At 43.3% G+C, this 21,093-nt stretch overlaps 1 protein-coding gene across 4 annotated transcripts in view; it reads left to right on the top strand.

Moving 5' to 3' along the window:
- The window catches only part of GRAMD2B (GRAM domain containing 2B), a 121,448-nt gene that overhangs the window by 76,378 nt on the left and 23,977 nt on the right, over positions 1-21,093 (top strand). For all 4 annotated transcript variants that reach the window (XM_061422922.1, XM_061422923.1, XM_061422925.1 and 1 more), the window contains exons 2-4: positions 14,987-15,106; positions 18,038-18,149; positions 20,573-20,639. In XM_061422922.1, coding sequence (XP_061278906.1) covers positions 14,987-15,106; positions 18,038-18,149; positions 20,573-20,639 — 299 coding nt within the window. The remainder of the gene's footprint in view (positions 1-14,986; positions 15,107-18,037; positions 18,150-20,572; positions 20,640-21,093) is intronic.

Raw genomic sequence — 21,093 nt, 5'->3', positions numbered from 1 at the left:
AGCATATTAAAAAGCAGAGACATTACATTGTCAACAAAGGTCCGTCTAGTCAAGGCTGTGGTTTTTCCAGTGGTTATGTATGGACGTGAGAGTTGGACTATAAAGAAAGCTGAGCACCGAAAAATTGATGCTTTTGAACTGTGGTGTTGGAGAAGACTCTTGAGAGTCCCTTGGACTGCAAGGACATCCAACCAGTGCATTCTAAAGGAGATCAGTCCTGGGTGTTCATTGGAAGGACTGATGTTGAAGCTGAAACTCCAATACTTTGGCCACCTGATGCAAAGAGCTGACTCATTTGAAAAGACCCTGATGCTGGGAAAGATTGAAGGTGGGAGAAGGGGATGACAGAGGATGAGATGGCTGGATGGCATCACCGACTCGATGAACATGGGTTTGGGTGGACTCCGGGAGTTGGTGATGGACAGGGAGGCCTGGTGTGCTGCGATTCATGGGGTCACAAAGAGTCAGACACGACTGAGCGACTGAACTGACTGAATCAATAGTACCTGAGTAATTTCCAATCTTATTTGATATTTATGATTTTTTGAATATTTGCCATAATAGCTGAAAATTTGTTAATCCTGTGTTGTTGTTTAGTTGCTGAGTCGTGTGTGACCCTTTATGGCCCCACTGACTGTAGGCAGCCAGGCTCCTCTGTCCATGGGATTCTCCAGGCAAGAGTACTGGAGTGGGCTGCAATTTCCTGCATTTCATGCCCTACCTGAAATTTTCATTCTTATCTTTCTGTTTTGGTAAGTTTCTCATTACACTTTTAAAAATCTAAGTCGTTCCCAAACACTTCCTTCTGGCCAAAGCCTTAATTAAATAGATTTCCTTTAACATATCTTAGGTATATTAAAAGTGTCAGTTGGTGGAAGAACACTTTCAAAACAAGAGTAGAGATAGAAATACAAAAAAATATTTAAAGTTCTTGCCCCTGGGAAGATTATTAGTTTGAAGGAGATATATATATTTTAGAAACTTTATTAGCATAAGCAATGTACTATACAAAATCGTGTTTACATGCTGAGGGTATAAATAACAAAACAGAGCTATCAGCAGCATCAATCTACCTTTCCTGGAAATTGGAAAAGTCAATTGCTGTCTCCTTGATTCATTTTCTTGTCACTTTCTTTTGTTGTTTTCCAGTTGTGCTTGGCCTCAAAATACCACTGTCGAGAAGTTATTTAGTTTGATTATGATTTTGCTTACAATTGTTTCTTCCAACAATGAAGACAGTCAGTTTTCATATATTTCAAATTATTACTCACCTAACTAATGATCATTTTGAAAGATAAGTTTGCACACAATCAATGAAAGGAAATCAATGAATCAATGAAAGGAAAAGATGACTTTCTTTCTCCCCTCTTCCATCTTCAGCCTGGTCCTCTTCCAACAGAATTTAAAATCACACTTGGAGTTTTGTACATAGTTCTTGAGATTAAATTTAAGCTCAAGCCCCTTTTCCAGTGCTGATTATTGTTCTGAACTCTATACATACTCAAAATTGTCCAGTCAATGAATATTAATTACATAATTTTTTTTATGTCCAGACATTAGAGGTAAAGAGATAGGGGCTAATATCAAGAGGGACATGTCCTAGGCATGGAACAATGAATAGTTGTGGGTCGTTAGGAAGGAGCAGAAAGGACAGTCTAGGCTAGACGAGCCAAGAGCCATACACAGAGGAAGGATGAAATACATAAGTAAGGCTATGGGCTTCCCTGGTGACTTAATCAGTAAAGAATCCGCCTGCAATGCAGGAGACCCCAGTTCTATCTCTGGGTTGGGAAGATCCCCCAGAGAAATGAATGGCAACCCACTTCAGTATTCTTGCCTGGAGAATCCCATGGACAGAGGAACCTGGCAGGCTATAGTCCACGGGGTTGCAAGAGTCAGGCACAACTTAGCGACTAAACCACCATGGTGAGAGGCCTAACATGGCTGGAATGGAGGAATCATTTTAGAAAGTAGAGAGAGACTGCAAAACTCTGGAGAGTCTTGACTCACATCCAGATGCCTCATTCTGATGCTCAATAGGAAGCCGTTGTTAGTTCTGGAACAGGGGCATGACATAATGGAGGCAGTGTCTCAGGGGGATGAATGGGGCATTGATGTCCCAGAAGACTTGGAGAGGGAGACCCTGGAGATCACTGCTGCGTGTCTCCAAGGTTGTGTCTGCAGCTGCAGCTCTTCTCTACTGTTAACTTCATCCTCAAGCAGTGACAGAAGCCCTTGTGGGTGGCTTTTTAAAAAATAAAAACATAAGCCAGTTTGAGTTGGGCTTCTCTTCTTTCAGAATCAAAATCTTAATATTTGAACACACTTTAAAGTTATTGTGAGTTGCCTTAGGCTTTGAAAGAAAATCAAGGAAAACAGAATTCAGTTCAGTTCAATCACTCAGTCGTGTCCGACTCTTTGCGACCCCATGGACTGCAGCACCAGGCTTCCTTGTCCATCACCAACTCCCACAGCTTGCTCAAACTCATGTCCATTGAATCAGTGATGCTGTGCAACCATCTCATCTTCTGTCATCCCTTCTCTTCCCACCTTCAATCTTTCCCAGCCCAGCATCAGGGTCTTTTCAAATGAGTCAGTTCTTCACATCAAGTGGCCAAAGTATTGGAGTTTCAGCTTTGGCATCAGTTCTTTCAATGAACATTTAGTACTGATTTCCTTTAGATGGACTGGTTGGATCTCCTTGCAGTCCAAGAGATGCTCAAGTGTCTTCTCCAACACCACAATTCAAAAGCATCAATTCTTTGGCGCTGAGCTTTCTTGATAGTGCAACTCTCACATCCATACATGACTACTGGAAAAACCATAGCTTTCACTAGATGGACCTTTGTTGGCAAAGTAATGTCTTTGCTTCTCAATATGCTGCCTAGGTTGGTCACAGCTTCTCTTCCAGGGAGCAATCATCTTTTAATTTCATGGCTGCAGTCACCATCTGCAGTGATTTTGAAGCCCAAAAAATAGTCTGTCACTATTTCCACTGTTTCCCCATCTATTTGCCATCAAGTGATGGGACCAGATGCCATGATTTTTGTTTTCTAAATGTTGAGTTTTAAGCCAGCTTTTTCACTCTCCTCTTTCACTTTCATCAAGAGCCTCTCTAGTTCTTCTTCGCTTTCTTCCATAAGGGTGGTGTCATCTGCATACCTGAGATTATTGAGATTTCTCCCAGCAATCTTGATTCCAGGTCGTGCTTCATCCAACCTGGCATTCTGCATGATGTACTCTGCATATAAGTTAAATAAGCAAGGTAAGAATATACAGCCTTGATGTACTCCTTTTCCTATTTGGAACCAGTCTGTTGTTCCATGTCCAGTTCTAACTGCTGCTTCCTGACCTGCGTACAGATTTCTCAGGAGGTAGGTCAGGTGGTCTGGTATTCCCATCTCTTTCAGAATTTTCCACAGTTTATTGTGTCCCACACAGTCCAAGGCTTTGGCATAGTCAATAAAGCAGAGGTAGATGTTTTTTGGAACTCTCTTGCTTTTTCGATGATCCAAAGGATCAATTTGATCTCTGGTTCCTCTGCCTTTTCTATATCTTGTGCCTCTTGAATAGCACAAACAAAACCTTGTGTGTACCAGGACCCAGGAGAAAGGCGCTATGACCCCACAAGAGACTGACCCAGACTTCCCCATGAGTGTCCGAGAGTCGTCAGCGGAGGCGTGGGTCAGTGGTGGCCCCCCTGAGCAGGACTGGGGGCACTGAGTGCAGCAGTGCATGCGGACATTATCTTCATTGCCTCCACCTGATTTTAGCCTCTGGTCAAACAAAAGGGAGGGAACACAGCCCCACCCATCAACAGAAAATTGGATTAGATTTACTGAGTGTGGCCCCGCCCATCAGTACAAGATCCAGTTTCCCCCTCAGTCCCCCTCAATCAGGAAGCTTCCATAAGCCTCTTATCCTTATCCAACAGAGGGCAGACAGAATGAAAACCACAGTCACAAAAAGAAAGAAAGTGAAAGTGAAGTCCCTCAGTCATGTCTTTGTGACCCCATGGACTGTAGCCTACCAGGCTCCTCCATCCGTGGAATTTTCCAGGCAGGAGTACTGGAGTGGGTTTCCATTTCCTTCTCCAGGGGATCTTCCCAACCCAGGGATAAAACCTGGGTGTCCTGCATTGCTGGCAGACACTTTACCGTCTGAGCCACCTGGGAAGCCACAGTCACAGAAAACTAATCTAACTGATCCCATGGACCGCAGCCTTATCTAACTTGGTGTAACTATGAGCCACGACATGTAGGGCCACCCAAGACAGATTGGTCATGGTGGAGAGTTCTGTCAAAACGTGGTCCACTGGAAAAGGGAATGGCAAACCACTTCAGTATTCTTGCCTTGAGAACCCCGTGAACAGTATGAAAAGGCAAAAAGATAGGAAACTGAAAGATGAACTCTCCAGGTCAGTAGGTCCCCAATATGCTACTGGAGAACAGGGGAGAAATAACTCCAGAAAGAATGAAGAGACGGAGCCAAAGGAAAAACAACACACAGTTGTGGATGTGACTGCTGATGGAAGTAAAGTCCAATGCTGTAAAGAACAATATTGCATAGAAACTTGGAATGTTAGGTCCATAAATCAAGGCAAATTGGAAGTGGTCAAACAGGAGATGGCAAGAGTGAACGTCGACATTTTAGGAATCAGTGAACTAAAATGGACTGGAATGGGTGAATTTAACTCAGATGACCATTATATCTACTACAGTGGGCAAGAATCCCTTAGAAGAAATAGACTAGCCTTCATAGTCAACAAGAGTCTGAAATGCAGTACTTGGATGCAATCTCAAAAACAACAGAATGATCTCTGTTCATTTCCAAGGCAAACCATTCAATATCACAGTAATCCAAGTCTATGCCCCAACCAGTAATGCTGAAAATAGAATTGGGAGTAGGTATAAAGGTAGGAATGAATAATGTGATTGTTCATGGAACCAGGTTATAGGGCCATGTTGGGGCCAGCTGGTGGTCTGTGCTCAGCCATTCCTCCAGCCCTGATATTGCAGCTAAGATTTAGAACTTCCCTGATAGCTGAGTTGGTAAAGAATCTGCCTGCAATGCAGGAGACCCTGGTTCAATTTCTGGGTCGGGAAGATCCACTGGAGAACGTATAGGCTACCCACTCCAGTATTCTTGGGCATCCCTGTGGCTCAGCTGGTAAAGAATGCGCCTGCAATTCAGGAGACCTAGGTTTGACCCCTAGGTTGGGAAGATCCCCTGGAGAAGGGAAAGGCTACCCACTGCAGTATTCTTGCCTGGAGAATTCCATGGACTGTATAGTCCATGGGGTCACAAAGAGTCGGACATGAATGAGCATCTTTCATTTTCACTCGCTATGGCAGTGTGCTTGGGACTCAACAGAAATCGTTTCCAACTGAAAGAAACCTTCCTCTGCGAAGACAGTATCTTTTTGTTGTTCTCTGGGCTCTGCTGGTTTTCATATATAGTTTTTTTACCTGCTACCAATATATGTCTATTATATAGCAAACTAGATTTGCAAAATCACTCCCACAAAACTTCAGTTCTTCTTGTGTTCGCTGTAACTATCCCTGGTGGTGCTGATCTTCTCCACTCCCCAGATAACCTTTGGGTTATCTTGGATGTTCCTCTTCATTGCTTGTTCTCCCACTTGATCTGGTGTTATCTCTGAATTATCTCTCCAGCGTCTGCCTCTCTGGAGGTCAGACTCCTCCCCCATCTGCCTTTCTGTGTTCTCACTGTCTCCAGCCCCCACCTGCGCCCATTCCCTGTTCTTGTACATTGATGCGAGTGTAACCCTCCATGAGGACGTGTATCATCAGGCCCCTTATATGTGCCAGAAGAGGTAAGCACTGAGTAATATCTCATCTTCATCGTTTCATCCCTTCTGTCTAAAAATCTTCAATTAATCCCCACTGCCAACCAAATAGGAGAAGGCAATGGCACCCCACTCCAGTACTTTTGCCTAGAAAATCCCATGGATGGAGGAGCCTGGTAGGCTGCAGTCCATGGGGTCGCTAGAGTCGGACACGACTGAGCGACTTCACTTTCACTTTTCACTTTCACGCATTGGAGAAGGAAATGGCAACCCACTCCAGTGTTCTTGCCTGGAGAATCCCAGGGACGGGGAAGCCTGGTCGGCTGCCGTCTATGGGGTTGCACAGAGTCAGACACGACTGAAGCGACTTAGCAGCAGCAGCAGCCACCAACCAAATAAAGTCTAAACACAGCCCTCTCTCATTAAGAACCAAACTTAACAACAGTTTAATTTGCTTCTTTCTGCTGCCTTACTCCAGAGAAAAAACAAACTGCTAAGTTTTTCATCTGCCTCCCCAATAACTTTTAACTCTGCTTGGTTTTAGTGGTAGTGTTACTTCATTATCTATAAAAATGTATGCATCCTGTTCTTTCTTGCTTACTAATTCTCTACTTTCTCAGCTTCCTGTTTTGATGGAACATAAGTGTCAACTCATTTATACTAACTTCCCTGCTTGCCTCTCTTCCTGCATATCACTTTCTCCTTCCTATTTTCATGCATTTGCCTCTTTAAAAAACACCCTGACCAAAATATCTTGTGAAGTTAATTTGACTCCCAACTTTTTAGAATAAGAAGTTAGGAACCTCTGCCCTTCTTTGACCTCTTTACCACTCATATTTTTTGTTTAATAATACCTTCTCCTTTTTTTCTTTTCTGTTTAGAATTCCTGTTCATTTGATAAGGAAGTACCTGGCTTAAACATGTCTTGTTTTTCCCTCTTACATTTTCTCTTTTCAGATTTCTGTATCTTGATGCTATTTTCCAACCCTTTGATTACATAAATAGGTCTCATTCAGTTCAGTTCAGTTGCTCAGTCGTGTCCGACTCTTTGCAACCCCATGGACTGCAGCGCGCCAGGCCTCCCTGTCCATCAACAACTCCTGGAGTTTACTCATGCCCATTGATCGGTGATGCCATCCAACCATCTCATCCGCTGTCATCCCTTCTCCTCCCAGCTTCAGTCTTTCCCAGCATCAGGGTCTTTTCAAATGAGTCAGCTCTTCACATCAGGTGGCCAAAGTATTGGAGTTTCAGCTTCAACATCAGTCCTTCCAATGAATATTCAAAACTGATTTCCTTTAGGATGGACTGGTTGGATCTCCTTGCAGTCCAGGTGACTCTCAAGAATCTTCTCCAAGACTACAGTTCAAAATCATCAATTCTTCAATGCTTAGCTTTCTTTATAGTCCAACTCTCACATCCGTACGTGACTATTGGAAAAACCATAGCCTTGTCTTGATGGACCTTTGTTGGCAAAGTATTTCTCTGCTTTTTAATAATAAGCTGTCTAGGTTGGTCATAACTTTCCTTCCATTGAGTAAGCATCTTTTAATTTCATGGCTGAACTCACCATCTGCACTGATTTTGAAGCCCCAGAAAATGAAGTTTGCCACTGTTTCCACTGTTTCTCCATCTATTTGCCATGAAGTGATGGGACCAGATGCCATGATCTTTGTTTTCTGAATGTTGAGCTTTAAGCCAACTTTTTCACTCTACTCTTTCACTTTCATCAACAGCCTCTTTATTTCTTCTTCACTTTCTGCCATAAGGATGGTGTCATCTGCATATCTGAAGTTATTGAGATTTCTCCCAGCAATCTTGATTCCAGCTTGTGCTTCTTCCAGCCCAGCGTTTCTCATGATGTACTCTGCATAGAAGTTAAATAAGCAAGGTGACAATATACAGCCTTGACGTACTCCTTTTCCTATTTGGAACCAGTCTGTTGTTCCATGTCCAGTTCTAACTGTTGCTTCCTGACCTGCATACAGCTTTCTCAAGAGGCAGGTGTGGTGGTCTGGTATTCCCATCTCTTTCAGAATTTTCCACAGTTTGTTGTGATCCACACAGTCAAAGGCTTTGGCATAATCAATAAAGCAGACATAGATGTTTTTCTGGAACTCTCTTGCTTTTTCCATGATCCAGCGGATGTTGGCAATTTGATCTCTGGTTCCTCTGCCTTTTCTAAAACCAGCTTGAACATCAGGAAGTTCATGGTTCATGTATTGTTGAAACCTGGCTTGGAGAATTTTGAGCATCACTTTACTAGCATGTGAGATGAGTGCAATTGTGCAGTAGTTTGAGCATTCTTTGGCATTGCCTTCCTTTGGGATTGGAATGAAAACTGACCTTTTCCAGTCCTGTGGCCACTGCTGAGTTTTCCAAATTTGCTGGCATATTGAGTGCAGCACTTTCACAGCATCATCTTTTAGGATTTGAAATAGCTCAACTGGAATTCCATCACTTCCACTAGCTTTGTTAGTAGTGATGCTTCCTAAGGCCCACTTGACTTCACATTCCAGGATGTCTGGCTCTAGGTGAGTGATCACACCATCATGATTATCTGAGTGGTGAAGATCTTTTTGTACAGTTCTTCTATGTATTCTTGCCACCTCTTCTTAATACCTTCTGCTTCTGTTAGGTCCATACCATTTCTGTTGTTTTTCAAGCCCATCTTTGCATGAAATGTTCCCTTGGTACCTCTAATTTTCTTGAAGTGGTCTCTAGTCTTTCCCATTCTATTGTTTTCCTCTATTTCTTTGCATTGATCGCTGAGGGAGGCTTTCTTATCTCTCCTTGCTATTCTTTGGAACTCTGCATTCAAATGGGTATATCTTTCCTTTTCTCCTTTGCTTTTCGCTTCTCTTCTTTTCACAGCTATTTGTAAGGCCTCCTCAGACAACCATTTTGCCTTTTTGCATTTCTTTTTCTTGGGGATGGTCTTGATCCCTGTCCCCTGTACAGTGTCACGAACCTCCGTCCATAGTTCATCAGGCACCCTGTCTATCAGATCTAGTCCCTTAAATCTATTTTTCACTTCCACTGTATAATCATAAGGAATTTGATTTAGGTCATACCTGAATGGTCTAGTGGTTTTCCCCACTTTCTTCAATTTAAGTCTGAATTTGGCATTAAGGAGTTCATGATCTGAACCACAGTCAGCTCCTGGTCCTGTTTTTGCTGACTGTATAGAGCTTCTCCGTCTTTGGCTGCAAAGAATATAATCAATCTGATTTCGGTATTGACCATCTGGTGATGTCTATGTGTAGAGTCTTCTCTTGTGTTGTTGGAAGAAGGTGTTTGCTATGACCAGTGCATTCTCTTGGCAAAACTATTAGCCTTTGACCTGCTTCATTCTGTACTCCAAGGCCAAATTTACCTTGTTACCTCAGGTGTTTCTTAAGAACATAATATCTGAGTAATGACTTAGGGAAAGGAGAGAGAAAATTATGTGTTGCCCTTAATGGGGACAACGGCACTCTAGGCAGAGGGAACAGCCAGTGCACAGATTTTCTTGTGGGAGCATAAACTGAGAAAAGGGAGTTAGAGGAATCCGGAGGGGCAGAGAGGGCAGATCTGGAAGTGCTTTGTAGGCTATTAAGGATTTGAACTCAGTCCTTTTGCATAATACTGTGGTCTGTTTTATGAGTTCCGTCTTCTCTCTGAAGATATTAATTAGAAGGTTTTCGGTTTCTGTTTTTCTTGTTTGCTTATTTTCTTCTGTTCTCTGAAGTCAGTTTTCTAGGGGTTTTACCTTCTTGTTGGTTTATCCTGGTCTTTTCTTTAAGACTTCAGATTTTCTTCAAGGGTCTAGCAATCCTTTGCTGTCATTTCATATGTAAGAATGAGGGACTGGTGGGCGGTGGGGGGTCAGATGAGGAATTAGAGTAGTTCAATAGAACATGGATAGGGAATTGGTACTTAGCTTGGGACCACTTTGTTCAAAATGGAAAAAAGAGAAGGGATTTATTCTGGGGTTTCACCCTCCATACTAGGTACCCTGATTTCCTGCTGCTAAATTATTCGTTTTTTTAAATTGACTACCTTTTGACGGTGAGGGTGGGATGATTTGGAAGAATGGCATTGAAACATGTATATTATCATATGTGAAACGAATCACCAGTCCAGGTTCAATGCATGAGACGGTGCTCGGGGCTAGTACACTGGGATAACCCAGAAGGATGGGATGGGGAGGGAGGTGGCAGGGGGGTTCAGGATGGGGAACACCTGTACACCCATGGTGGATTCATGTCAGTGTATGGCAAAACCTCTACAATATTGTAAAGTAATTAGTCTCCAATTAAAATAAATAAATTTATATTAAAAAAATAAATTAACAAGCTTTCTAATTTTTTTTTTTCCTCACAGGCTGAGTAGCTGACTGTCTGACATTTCGGTATTGAGGTCGGGCAGGGGGTGGTGACTTGGAAGGTGAGGGTGGTGAGTTGGAGGATGGGCAGAGATTTTGAGCACCTACACACACACCTTTAATTTTGTTTAATGTTTTCCACACTTCTTACATCCTCCTCTTATAGCACCTTATTGGATTCTGAGAAACAGGTTGCTATTCTCTTATCTTCCACTGATGCCCAAATTCTAAAATACAACTTCCTCTGCTTTGCTGCATGAGTTCATGTTGTACTTCACTTTCATTTTCCAGATATATGGGGAAATCATCTTCTGTGGATGGTCTCCCACCATTATTGTAAGCAGGATTATTATTTCTCATTTTAATAGGCCTCAGAAAGGAGAGGCAAACACCTGTGCTCCTGTTCTCCATCCCGAGCTGGAAGCCTGTCAGGTTTCATCACAGGTTTTGCTGAAACCAAAGAATACTATGTTTTTGGCTTTTCTTTTTAAAATCTGCCAGTAAGCCTATCCAGAAAAAAGGAAAAGTTAACTTGTCATTAATGTTTTATTTTAACGTTATGCTGACCTCTAATATCCATTTAACTTTTCTAAATGTTTATTTATTTAAAAGGTCAATTCCAGGATATTGCCAAGAATTTGGTGATGCAGTTATAACCAGAATTGTTTTCCCTAAATGTTTCTATCAGCAGCCCATTAGAAAAATTGGCAAAATGTACATACAAATAGCTAATTTGCAAAACAGGAAATAAAGAACACATATGAAAATACACTCAACCGTACTCATCAGAAGAGAAATGTAAATCAAATCAAAACTATAATGGGATTTTTTTTTTTTTACCTCTCACATTTGTAGAGATCAAAAATTTTAGCAGTTTAAAAAAAAAAAAAACTTTAACACTAGTCATTGGTAAAATTGTTATTCTCTGTGCTAGGTACCTGCTAGGCACTCTGGATTATTTTTTTTAAGTTTAACACTTTGTTAGAAATGTGTAAACTCTGATACGTATTATGGGTGTGAGTCACAAAACCTTTACTAAAGGCAATTTGACAATAACTATAAAAATTTTTTTATTTGTGTACATTTTAACACAGCAGTTTCATTTCCAGGAAATTATCCTGTGGAGGTATTCACACATAATAACATATGAGGACATTCTTAGTAATGTTTGTATTTATGATAAGACTGAAATCACCTAAATGCCCATAAATAAGGAACTGGTTAAATTATAAGTCAGCCATTACAGTGGAACTCTATGCTGTCATTAAAAAGAATGAGGAAGCTCTATGGGTACTAATAGGAAAAGAGTACCAAGATATCGTACGTTGAAAAAAAGGGGGTCAGGGGTATAGAATAGCATGCTGTCACTTATGCTTAAAACACACACACACTCGTGGGCACTCAGATTCCCTGGAAGGATACACAGGAGCTGGGAACAGTAGGTGCCTCTGCAGAGAAACAGGATGACCGTGAAACAGGGGTGGGCACAGGGGAGGTTTGTTTTTCCATTTGTAACTTTGAATTGTATTGTTGTGCTTCTAGTACCTGTTCAGGAATAAATATGTCAAGAGATAAATACAATGTAACGTTTCCAGATAAAGATATACTTATATCAGAATTGTAAATGAAAGACCATTCTTCCTGACTTACAAAATCTAGTTTGCTCCCAGACTAGGCTGAGTTTGCTTTGCACTTGGGAGAGGCTCAGAGGTCTTGGAGAGGTACCGATTTCCATCACCAGCTCCTGCACCTTGTGTAGCCCATGCTGCTTTCTGCTTCCCGTTACTATGATTCTGGTTACCGTATGGCTGCTGAACAGTGGTCCCCAGGGTCCTCCTCTGTCCCTGCAGCCCATCGCTCTGCTTCCCAAGTACTAGCCACTCTTGCCCACCGGCCACGGGGTCGCCAAGCAGGCAGCATACTAGGAGCAAGTCTGAGGCTACAGATCTTGGCAAGTCCAGGGGCAGCCTACTTTTCAGCACAGGGTTTCCGTGTCATTGTGCTTTCACACACCTGACCTTAATCATGACCATCCAATTTCCAGGATTTTATTTTCTGGTGAAACATATGCTATCTTCAGGTCACTTCTTAACCTTTGCTGGGCAAGACTGTGGTTTCGAGAAATGATAATCAGGGAGTTTTTTAAATGATAGTAGATGTAAAACTATCTCACTGGTACTACCATAAAGGAATTTAGTGACCTTTTTTATGCCCAAGCTTAGACTAATTTAACTTGAAGGGAGACAAACACAGGTTTATCACTGTAGTTAGGAAGGAACACAGCTTCCTGGACTGAACCAAAGTGAGGCACTTGTTTGCATTTATCTGAGATACAGTATAATCATTCACCTGAGACAAAACCTAATCGTCACTGAGATGTGATGGTGCCTGAGTACAACACAGCCTCAGCAGGAGAGGCAAAGAGCCTGGGAGATAGAAATGACAGGAGAGAGGTGTTGAGTTTACTCTAAACTCGGAGACCTTCCAGGAGGAATAATAGTGGACTCCACATAAAAATTCTAATTCTGAAACATTGTGAAGTCTGAATCAACTCATCATCAAACTAATGAGGTCCAGGAAGTAAGGAATATCAGACTTGATAGGGATTGTCAACCTGGTTTTTTAATTTATAGATTGTGTAACAGTGTGTGGCAGTGTATTATTGAAACCATCACTGGTTTCAATGTGGTAGCTGGTAATACATATGCTACTGCCTAGCAGGTAAAGTCAGGCTTGGTTAGTATAAGTGTGTCTGTCTTATCTCCCAAGCATTGCTACCCTTGTCTCTCTATGGCAATTGCTCAGAAACTCCCTACTGAGAAGGTTTCAGGGCCCATAACTGATGCTTAAATTGGGTTCGAGGTTGGAGAAGATTGGTGAAGATGGATCCCCTGTTCCCAGCATCTTCTCCCGCTTCTCTGCTTCCTTAAAATGGAAACTCATTTATCCGTCTCACCAGCAGGGCCAGCAGGGACCCATAAACAAGCGTTTGTTGAGAGAAAAGGATCCTTGACTTGGCTTTTTTTTTTTTTTTAGTTAATTCTTATAGTCAGTGTCCTTGAAAGAACCTTATCTTCTTGTTTCTGGTTTGTTTGTTTTGTTTTTTAAAGTGATTTCCTTGTTTTCATGACTTAAGTGAGACCTGTTATTTCATCTGCCTTGTCAGTGAGAGTTCAGCTTCACTGATGGTAACTTTACGGTGACTGAGAGGCACTGAGGAAGTGGTTTCTTTCTTCCCCTACGCCCTCCTCACTCAAGCACAGGCAAGTCTCTGTTTTTCGGATTCTAGCAGTTAGAGTCTGCTGCTGATAAGACGACCTCTGGGCTAAGGGGTGCCTCCAAGAATCATCTCACCAGTGTTAGGAATTGGCTTGCTTGAGTTTCCTTAGCGTCTTTGAGTAAACAAAAACCCCAAATTGAATTGGCCATAGACATTACAGAATCAGTAATTGTCAATCCCATATTGATCAACACCAGCAAATGACCACAGTAAGCAAAATGCTTCCTCCAAGTCTTGGCACTGGGCTCTTTCTGCCCAGAGCGAGGGGCACCGTTTCTCTGGCAGGCCATGTGTCCACTGGGCTAAATCAGACAGACAGCACCGTTTCCTGGGTGCCTTTGACGGTGCATGGCTCTTTCTGAGTCCACAAAGGTGCTGTCCAGGATGGGCCTGAATCTGACCCTTCAGAGCAGTTGGTAAATATTTGAAGGAATGCTAAAGTGGATTATTGAAGTTCCACACACACTTTGTCTCCCTACTTCAAGAGGGACTCTCGAGTGGATTTCTTTTTCTTTTTTTGGTTTATTCAATTTCCTTGACTAGGTTGTGGGAACTTTTTTCCTGTGTCCACCGCACTGGCCCTCCTCCATCCTTAATGGTTCAGCATGCGGCCCTCTGACTTACTGTCCTGTCTTCTCCCTCTTTCACCAAGGTCAGACCTAGTTTTCTGAAAGCCCATTAGGCACGATTACATACCAGCACTGTCCTAGACCCTGAGGTCAGTATAAAGATCAATGAGATTTTCACCCCAGCCTGGGGCTCCCACATCACAGAACTAGTAAGAGGGTTCAGAGGATAGATAGGTGGTTGGGGGGATGGATGCAAAGAAAGAAAATTTGAGTATGGCCTTCTACACAAAGGCCTCTCAGATGGACAGACCTGAGTTTGAATCACAACTCAGGCCAGTTCTATGAACTGGGGTGAGTAATTCACCATGTAAGAGCCTCAGGTTCTTTCTCTGTGAAATGGGGGTAGTAATTCCCACCTAGCCTAGGTGGTGGTGTGGATTAGAGATAGTAATTGCTGAGAGAGGCACTTGGTGAAATTAGCAACCACCCAAGCCAAGTCCTATAGGTCTACAACAAAAGATGATAAGTGACAAATGCAAACAAAATGGGTGGGGGCTCCTGGGGGACAACTCACACCTGGCAGGAGGCCACACGTGAGCAGGTTCAAGAGGCCCTCCCAGCCTCCAGGTAATCTGCCACCTCCGTGCTGGGCAGGGCTGAGCCAGGCAGTACAGGGCTCATGGGCGACAGACCGGGGAGCCAGCGAGTCCCTACAAAGTCGGACATTTACCTCCATGTAAACCTGCAGGTGTGTCTGAAGCCAGCATGACCCAGAGCTCCTCCTCCTCTGGCACCAGCGGAGGGGCCAGAATGGAGGGATGGGAAGGGCACAGCTGTCCTTGTTGACTTCAGCCTGTCGCAGGATTGAAAGTCATTCCACTCTCAGAAAAGTGAGCTCACGTCATCGTCTTTCCATCCTCCCCACCCTGGATGTCTAAGGTGAAGCGTTTTCTCTTCCCCAGCTCAGAGGCTGAGAATGGTGTGGAGGAGAAGAAGAAGGTATGCAGGTCACCAGGAGCGCTGTCTCCCACCCCATCCAGCGAGGCCGAGTCCCAGGACCAGAAGAGAACCATTTCCCTGCGGTGAGTCCTCACATGACTCCCTCTGGTTTTTGTTTTTTTTTTTTTTTTTGGCTTTTCAGAGGGAGGGGTTGCTGGAAAGAGCTGGTATTTCTAGTTTTATGGTGGTGGCTAAGACGAAAGCTTTCCTACAGGCAGGGAACACCCCTGAGAAAGAAGTGAGGTGTTTTTCCTTCACATCCAGGCACTGGCACCTGCTTTCTCTCTGAGCTCTTCCTAGCAGTCTCTCCTCCTTCCCACCCCAGTCTTCTGCAAACTTTCTGCCCCTTTCTTAAGCACTGATTTTGCTACGTGATAAAGCCTGGGTGGCACAGAGTTAGAAAGCACCTGGAAAGACTGGCAGCGTTACTGATGAGGCCACCCCGGCTGAACTGTGTGCTCAGCCTATGGGTGTGCACAGCTGCCGTCTCGCTTCCCTGGCAGCTGCAGAAATGAGAGGAGGGAAAAAGCCTTGCCCGGGATCCCTGGGCAGGGTGTGCACTGCCTGTTTCCGGGGGCCAGTGCTGGAAACCAGGCTCAGTTTGATCGTGGGACTGTGAGGAGAGAGGAGGTTTGAGACATGGACTTCTGCTCCCCATCACTCTCAGGGGCACCAATTATGTGCTTTTTTTCACATGGAAGAAAGAAGTAGGAATTTCAAGTTGCTTTTCTGCCCTTAAAGGAGAATGGTTAAGCCAACGATCAATCACAAGTAACTCCGGCCGTTCATCTACACCGAGTGGAGTGATAGCTCTCTTCCCCTTATTAGAACTGTCAGAACTGCTGCCTTCTACGACTTTGGGCCTCTGCTAAAGGATGATTCAATAACTCCTACTTTTCCCTTCCTTCCTGGCCACCCCAGCCCACGTCTTCTCTGCTAATCTATTCCTCACTCAGGACCAAGCATAAGTCTTTACTGTGCCCCCTGCGTGTTCTTTTCTCCCACTCCCAATTCTCTCTCCATCTTTTCTGCAAGTCTGTTGTGGCGCATCTCACTTTCAACCGTTCTTTCTGCAGCTGTTTTCCTGTCAGAGCATCCTGCCTTACTCAGCAAAGACATAAAGCCCGTTGTTTCTTGTGACTTTCGGCACCATTGACTGCCTACCACAGGTGCTCTGAAATGCACTACACATGTAACTCCACCTTCCCCAGGCTTTACACGAGACTAATACACTCATCGTCTTACACCAAACACCAGGGCTTGTGAAACTTCTCCAAAGTCTGATCTGTGTAGTGCAGAGAGCTCTGCACTTGGTTGAAGGCTCTGCTCGCACTGTCTGGAAGTTCTGAATTTTTGAATAAAAATATTTGCACTAGGCTTCAGGTCCTGCTCATAGTCATTTGTAAGAAGTGAGAAGTTGAAAAGGCACAAAGAAATCATGTGTGTAAATGAACATCCCTCCCACCCTTACTTCAGGCCAGTGCTGTGCAGACAAACCCTTCTGCCTGTGCCACTTGGAACCAAGGGCACAATGGCCCTTCTGTCGCATTTGCGACAGTTCTTCGAAAGGTCTGATCATTGCCTTGACAGTACCATTAACATTTATTAATTTGAATCAATAGAGGTGATAAATTCAAATTAGTGGCTAATATAAATAATAGGTAATTTGACATTTGTAAAAAGTTTTATTTTCAAGTAGAGTACAAATGTTTACTCATAGGTTTTTGTTTTTGTTTTTTAAAGTAATTCCTAGAATTCTAAAGGCATTTATATCCATAAATTGGTTCAATGGCCAGTACTTGAATCCAAATCTCTGTGCCTTGAATTGAATGATAGTATCTTGGACACAAACTGTAGGGGCTGGCAGAGGCCTGGGGCATTGCATGCTCCATAGCCTCATAGCTGAGAAAACCAGAGCCTGAAGTCTCTCTAACTTCATTTCTGTTTCTGGGTCACACCCATATGCCACCCCAATTGCTTAAGAGTCTTCTTAAATTCACTTTGAACCAAACATTGTTTTTAACTGCACCTTGATCTAAAGAATCCTGTTGTGGAATCATGAATTTCATGTGCCATGTTCCCCCCAAGAAACAGAAAAAAATCTATATAGCTGTATCACAAAACTTATTCATGCATATACCTCTAAAAGTCATGCACTCAATCCACACTGACATGGCTGTGTTTTGCTGTATGGTTGAAGATGCAAATGCTACCCAAATGGATAAGCAGGACTGGAATCATTTTGGAAAGAAGTCGGGGAGCTCTGACCTCTGCCCTTATGAAAACAAAGGAAGGACTTCCAAACATGGTCTTTTTTTATCATGATTTCACTTCTTTATTCCCACTCTGTGATGATCTGTCTCTCTTTTCCTCATACCCAGTTCCTGCTCATCCTGTTAGGCCAAGTATATTAAACCCATGTTGTCCTGTTGGTCTCTTCTCTTCCCTCCTGTTGGACTTATTGTCTCTGTATCTCCTCCTAACGCCTGTGATAGGCATTGTTTTGATGCTGTATCACATCCTGCCTTTTTAAAGAGATGCTTGATGTGTGCACAGGCTCCTTAAGGATAAAGACTGTCTTGTCTGTTCTGATGCATTTAATGCAGCACCTCACTGAATTAACACTTGAGAAGTATTGACAGAATTTTGAAACCAAATATTCCTGGATTGAACTGTAGCTGCAGCTTCCATTATTGGCCTCCAGTACTACTCTGTATACTGCTTGACGTACTTTTGAGATGATATAATTACTTTCACAGCTTGATCAATACTTCTTTCTTCCATAAGATATGATTTCTGCAGTTTGGGATGACCAGCTGCTGAAATCACCCCGTCACCCACATCACTTGCTGGGTAAATGCCCTTAGAGTACTGAGTGATCATTGATATCTAGAAGAGAAAAACCAATGAAAGGCTTTGTTGTGAGCTGGCGTGATAATTAAGATGTAGTAATAAAATTAGTGGGTAGCATAAAAAATTTCATTTTATAGACTCCCTGGATTTTCTTTCCTCAGGTCAAAATCCAGTTTCGATGGGGCCCCTGTAGCAAATGAGAAAAGCGACTGTAAAACTGAAAGCAAGAATGACTCTAAGATTGAAAGGAAAAAGTCCTCATCTTCAAGCCAGGTAATTTAGGAACGAGATGTGTATCGTCTCAGAGGGCGAAAGGGGCATTGATTTGAAGCCAGCTGGAGGAAGGAACGCAAGGGCCAGGACTAACGCTGGTACAGATTTAGAGAACAAGGGATTTCACAGCTGACCTTCCAGCATGTGCTGAATGGTAGTGAGTCCCGCACTGTGGCCCCGTACTCTGACAAGTACCCAGAGAGCAGGGGCCAACCCAGATTCATGTGCTTGTCTAATAATTAGCCAAGCGCAGGAGAACTGTGACATCCTCACACTGCAGTTACAGCCTGATAAGGCATCTGTGTGAATAGAAGGCCTCCCAAGTACACACAGAGGAGCAAAGCCTGGAGCAGGGTGATGATTCTTCTCCAGAAGAATATACCCAGACAGATCTGTGGCATAGAGTATGACATACTGGGGTTTTTTGACACTTTACTCCTAAAATACTTGAATATGTGTCTCCTAACAACTAGAACAAGAAACTGTTGACTCACCCGAGAAATTTAACTAAATAGTAAATTTATGAAGATATTACTAACGTAAAATCCATTTTCAGTTTCCACAGTTGTCCCAGTAGTCAATGTCTTTTACAGAGGTGTTTTTCCCCCCACTCTCTAGAATCCAGTTGAGCCATGCATTGCATTTGTTTGTCATGTCATGTTTAATTTAGATCAGTCCCTGCCTTTTTTAAATTTGATTTTTATCCACATTTTTGAAGATTTCATTGCCCAGATATTTTTAAATCAAGCATGCAGCCAGTACTCACTGTAGCCATTAAAAAGAAAATCTCAGCAAAGCTCTGAGAGAACACCTAGCTTTTTAAATTTTTACTGGAGTATAGTTGATTTACAGTGTTGTGTTCATTTCTGCTGAACCGCAATGTGAATCAGTTATACATATATCCACTTTTTTAGATGCTATTCCCAGATAGGCCATTACAGAGTATTGGAGTTTCCTATGCTATCCAGTAGATTCTTATAGTTATCTGTTTCTTTAGAACAGTGTGTGTATGTCAATCCTAATCTCCCCATTTATGCCTCCCTCCCACCCCCACTTTCCCCACTGGTAACCATAAGTTTTAGAACAACGTCTAGCTTTAATCAGAGGGAACTTTCTGGATGCCAGACGTACTCCAAGAAGCAGCATGAGCGAACCTACTTTATGTGAAGTGTTCATCCATGAATTAGTTGTCTCGAGGGGACTGTCTGTCATATGAATGACCTTTGTGGCCATACTAGGACCATTTATGCCATTGAGACCACTTCTAGTTTAGATAGTAAATCATCAAGGGCCAATTTGTGGCATCTCTTTTCTGCTCATAAGATTCTGCCTGCTGGATGCTTTTGAAGAAGAGTGATCCTGTGGACAGAGGGCCCAGCTCTACCTCTCAGTAGATGTGTAGAGCCAGGTAAGTCCCCAAGTGTCCCTGAGGCACAGGTCCCTGGACGGTACAGTACGAACATCAGTTCCCAGGTTATTGTGGAGCTGGGAGTGGTGTTTTGTGAATGCCCTTTACAGGCTGTAAAGGAGAAGGCGATGGCACCCGACTCCAGTACTCTTGCCTGGAAAATCCCATGGGTGGAGGAACCTGGTAGGCTGCAGTCCATGGGGTCACTATGAGTCGGACACGACTGAGCGACTTCGCTTTCACTTTACAGGCTGTAAAGTGCTGTCTGTACATTGTTATCATAACTGGAAACAGGTGCCTTGAAGATGAAGTGATTTGTAGCATTTCAGACTCTTGGGCCTTCTACTGCCCTGGAGAGCTAAATCTTTCATGTGAAATCCTATTTGTCATCTCCCCCAACACTGGTTAAGGAAATACCTTCACCACAGTAATAGTGATAGGGACACACCCAGTAGCAGGTCCTGGAGATGTATCACCCCATTTAAGCCCTAGGACATCCTTCTGACGCAGATACAGAAAACTGAGGCCCAGGGAGGTTAAGTTACTAGGCCAGGATCACATACCACAGAAGAGGTGCAGCCAAGACTTAAACTCAGAGTTATCTGATACAGAGCTTTTAACCACTACCCTCTTCTGAGAGTACTCACTGGGATCTTGAGTGCCCTGGGATTCACACTACCTGGTGAGATTCTGACAGTTGTACCTCATTTCTTATTAGGGATACCCTTGTCCAGCCACTTCTGCAGAAAGCTGCCCACCGGCTACTTCATGATTATAGATACATGTCCAGTCATCAGGTCACTAATCTTGTTGGAAAATGAAACCTTTGTGACCTCTACTGTTTTTCCCTGAAGGACTGTGTTGGAGACTATAAGATCAGGGAGAAGGAATTCCTAAAGATTCTTTATTTAAGAGTGGGAAGACTTGTTATATAATTTCAATTGAAGTTAAAATTTGTTTGTTTGACAAGAATGCCGAGAACAGTACTTCTGTCTGTGTTTTGTCTTCCTTGTAGGACAAAGCAAACATGCACTTCCACAAACTGTTTCTAGATGTCCCCACGGAGGAACCTTTGAGACAAAGTAAGTTCTGACCTGGTTGACTTTGAAAAGATGCTAATTGGTTTTGGGGGTGAAAGAGCCTGGGGACTGAATCACCAAGGGGAATAGGTTTCTGAAAGTCATGATGTGACAGTAATGCTGACCTCACTCAGCTCTCACCCAGCACCTTGAGAGATAAGAGAGGAGAATGGGGAACTGACTCCCTCTATGTGATACAGAGTTATCCCAGAGGTTTCCAGAATGTCCTCGCCTTCCATATTCGTGCTAACATGCATTGTGATTAGACTGTGCTGAGTTTTAGGATAACAAGACCAAGCAAGACCAGACTGGAAGAAAGCAACACAGACCTAGGTCGACAGACATGGTGACCCCTGCACTGTTCAGGGCTCAGCGGTCACACCTAAACACCCGGCCCAGCACGCCGTTCAGCACCTGCTTGTCTCCTCCTGGGAGCAGAGGGACCCAGGGTTCCATT

The sequence above is a fragment of the Bos javanicus genome, chromosome 7, assembly GCF_032452875.1.
Source record: "Bos javanicus breed banteng chromosome 7, ARS-OSU_banteng_1.0, whole genome shotgun sequence".
Lineage (NCBI taxonomy): Eukaryota > Metazoa > Chordata > Mammalia > Artiodactyla > Bovidae > Bos > Bos javanicus.
The sequence above is the reverse complement of the archived record's forward strand: the minus strand, read 5'-3'. Positions and strand labels throughout refer to the sequence as shown.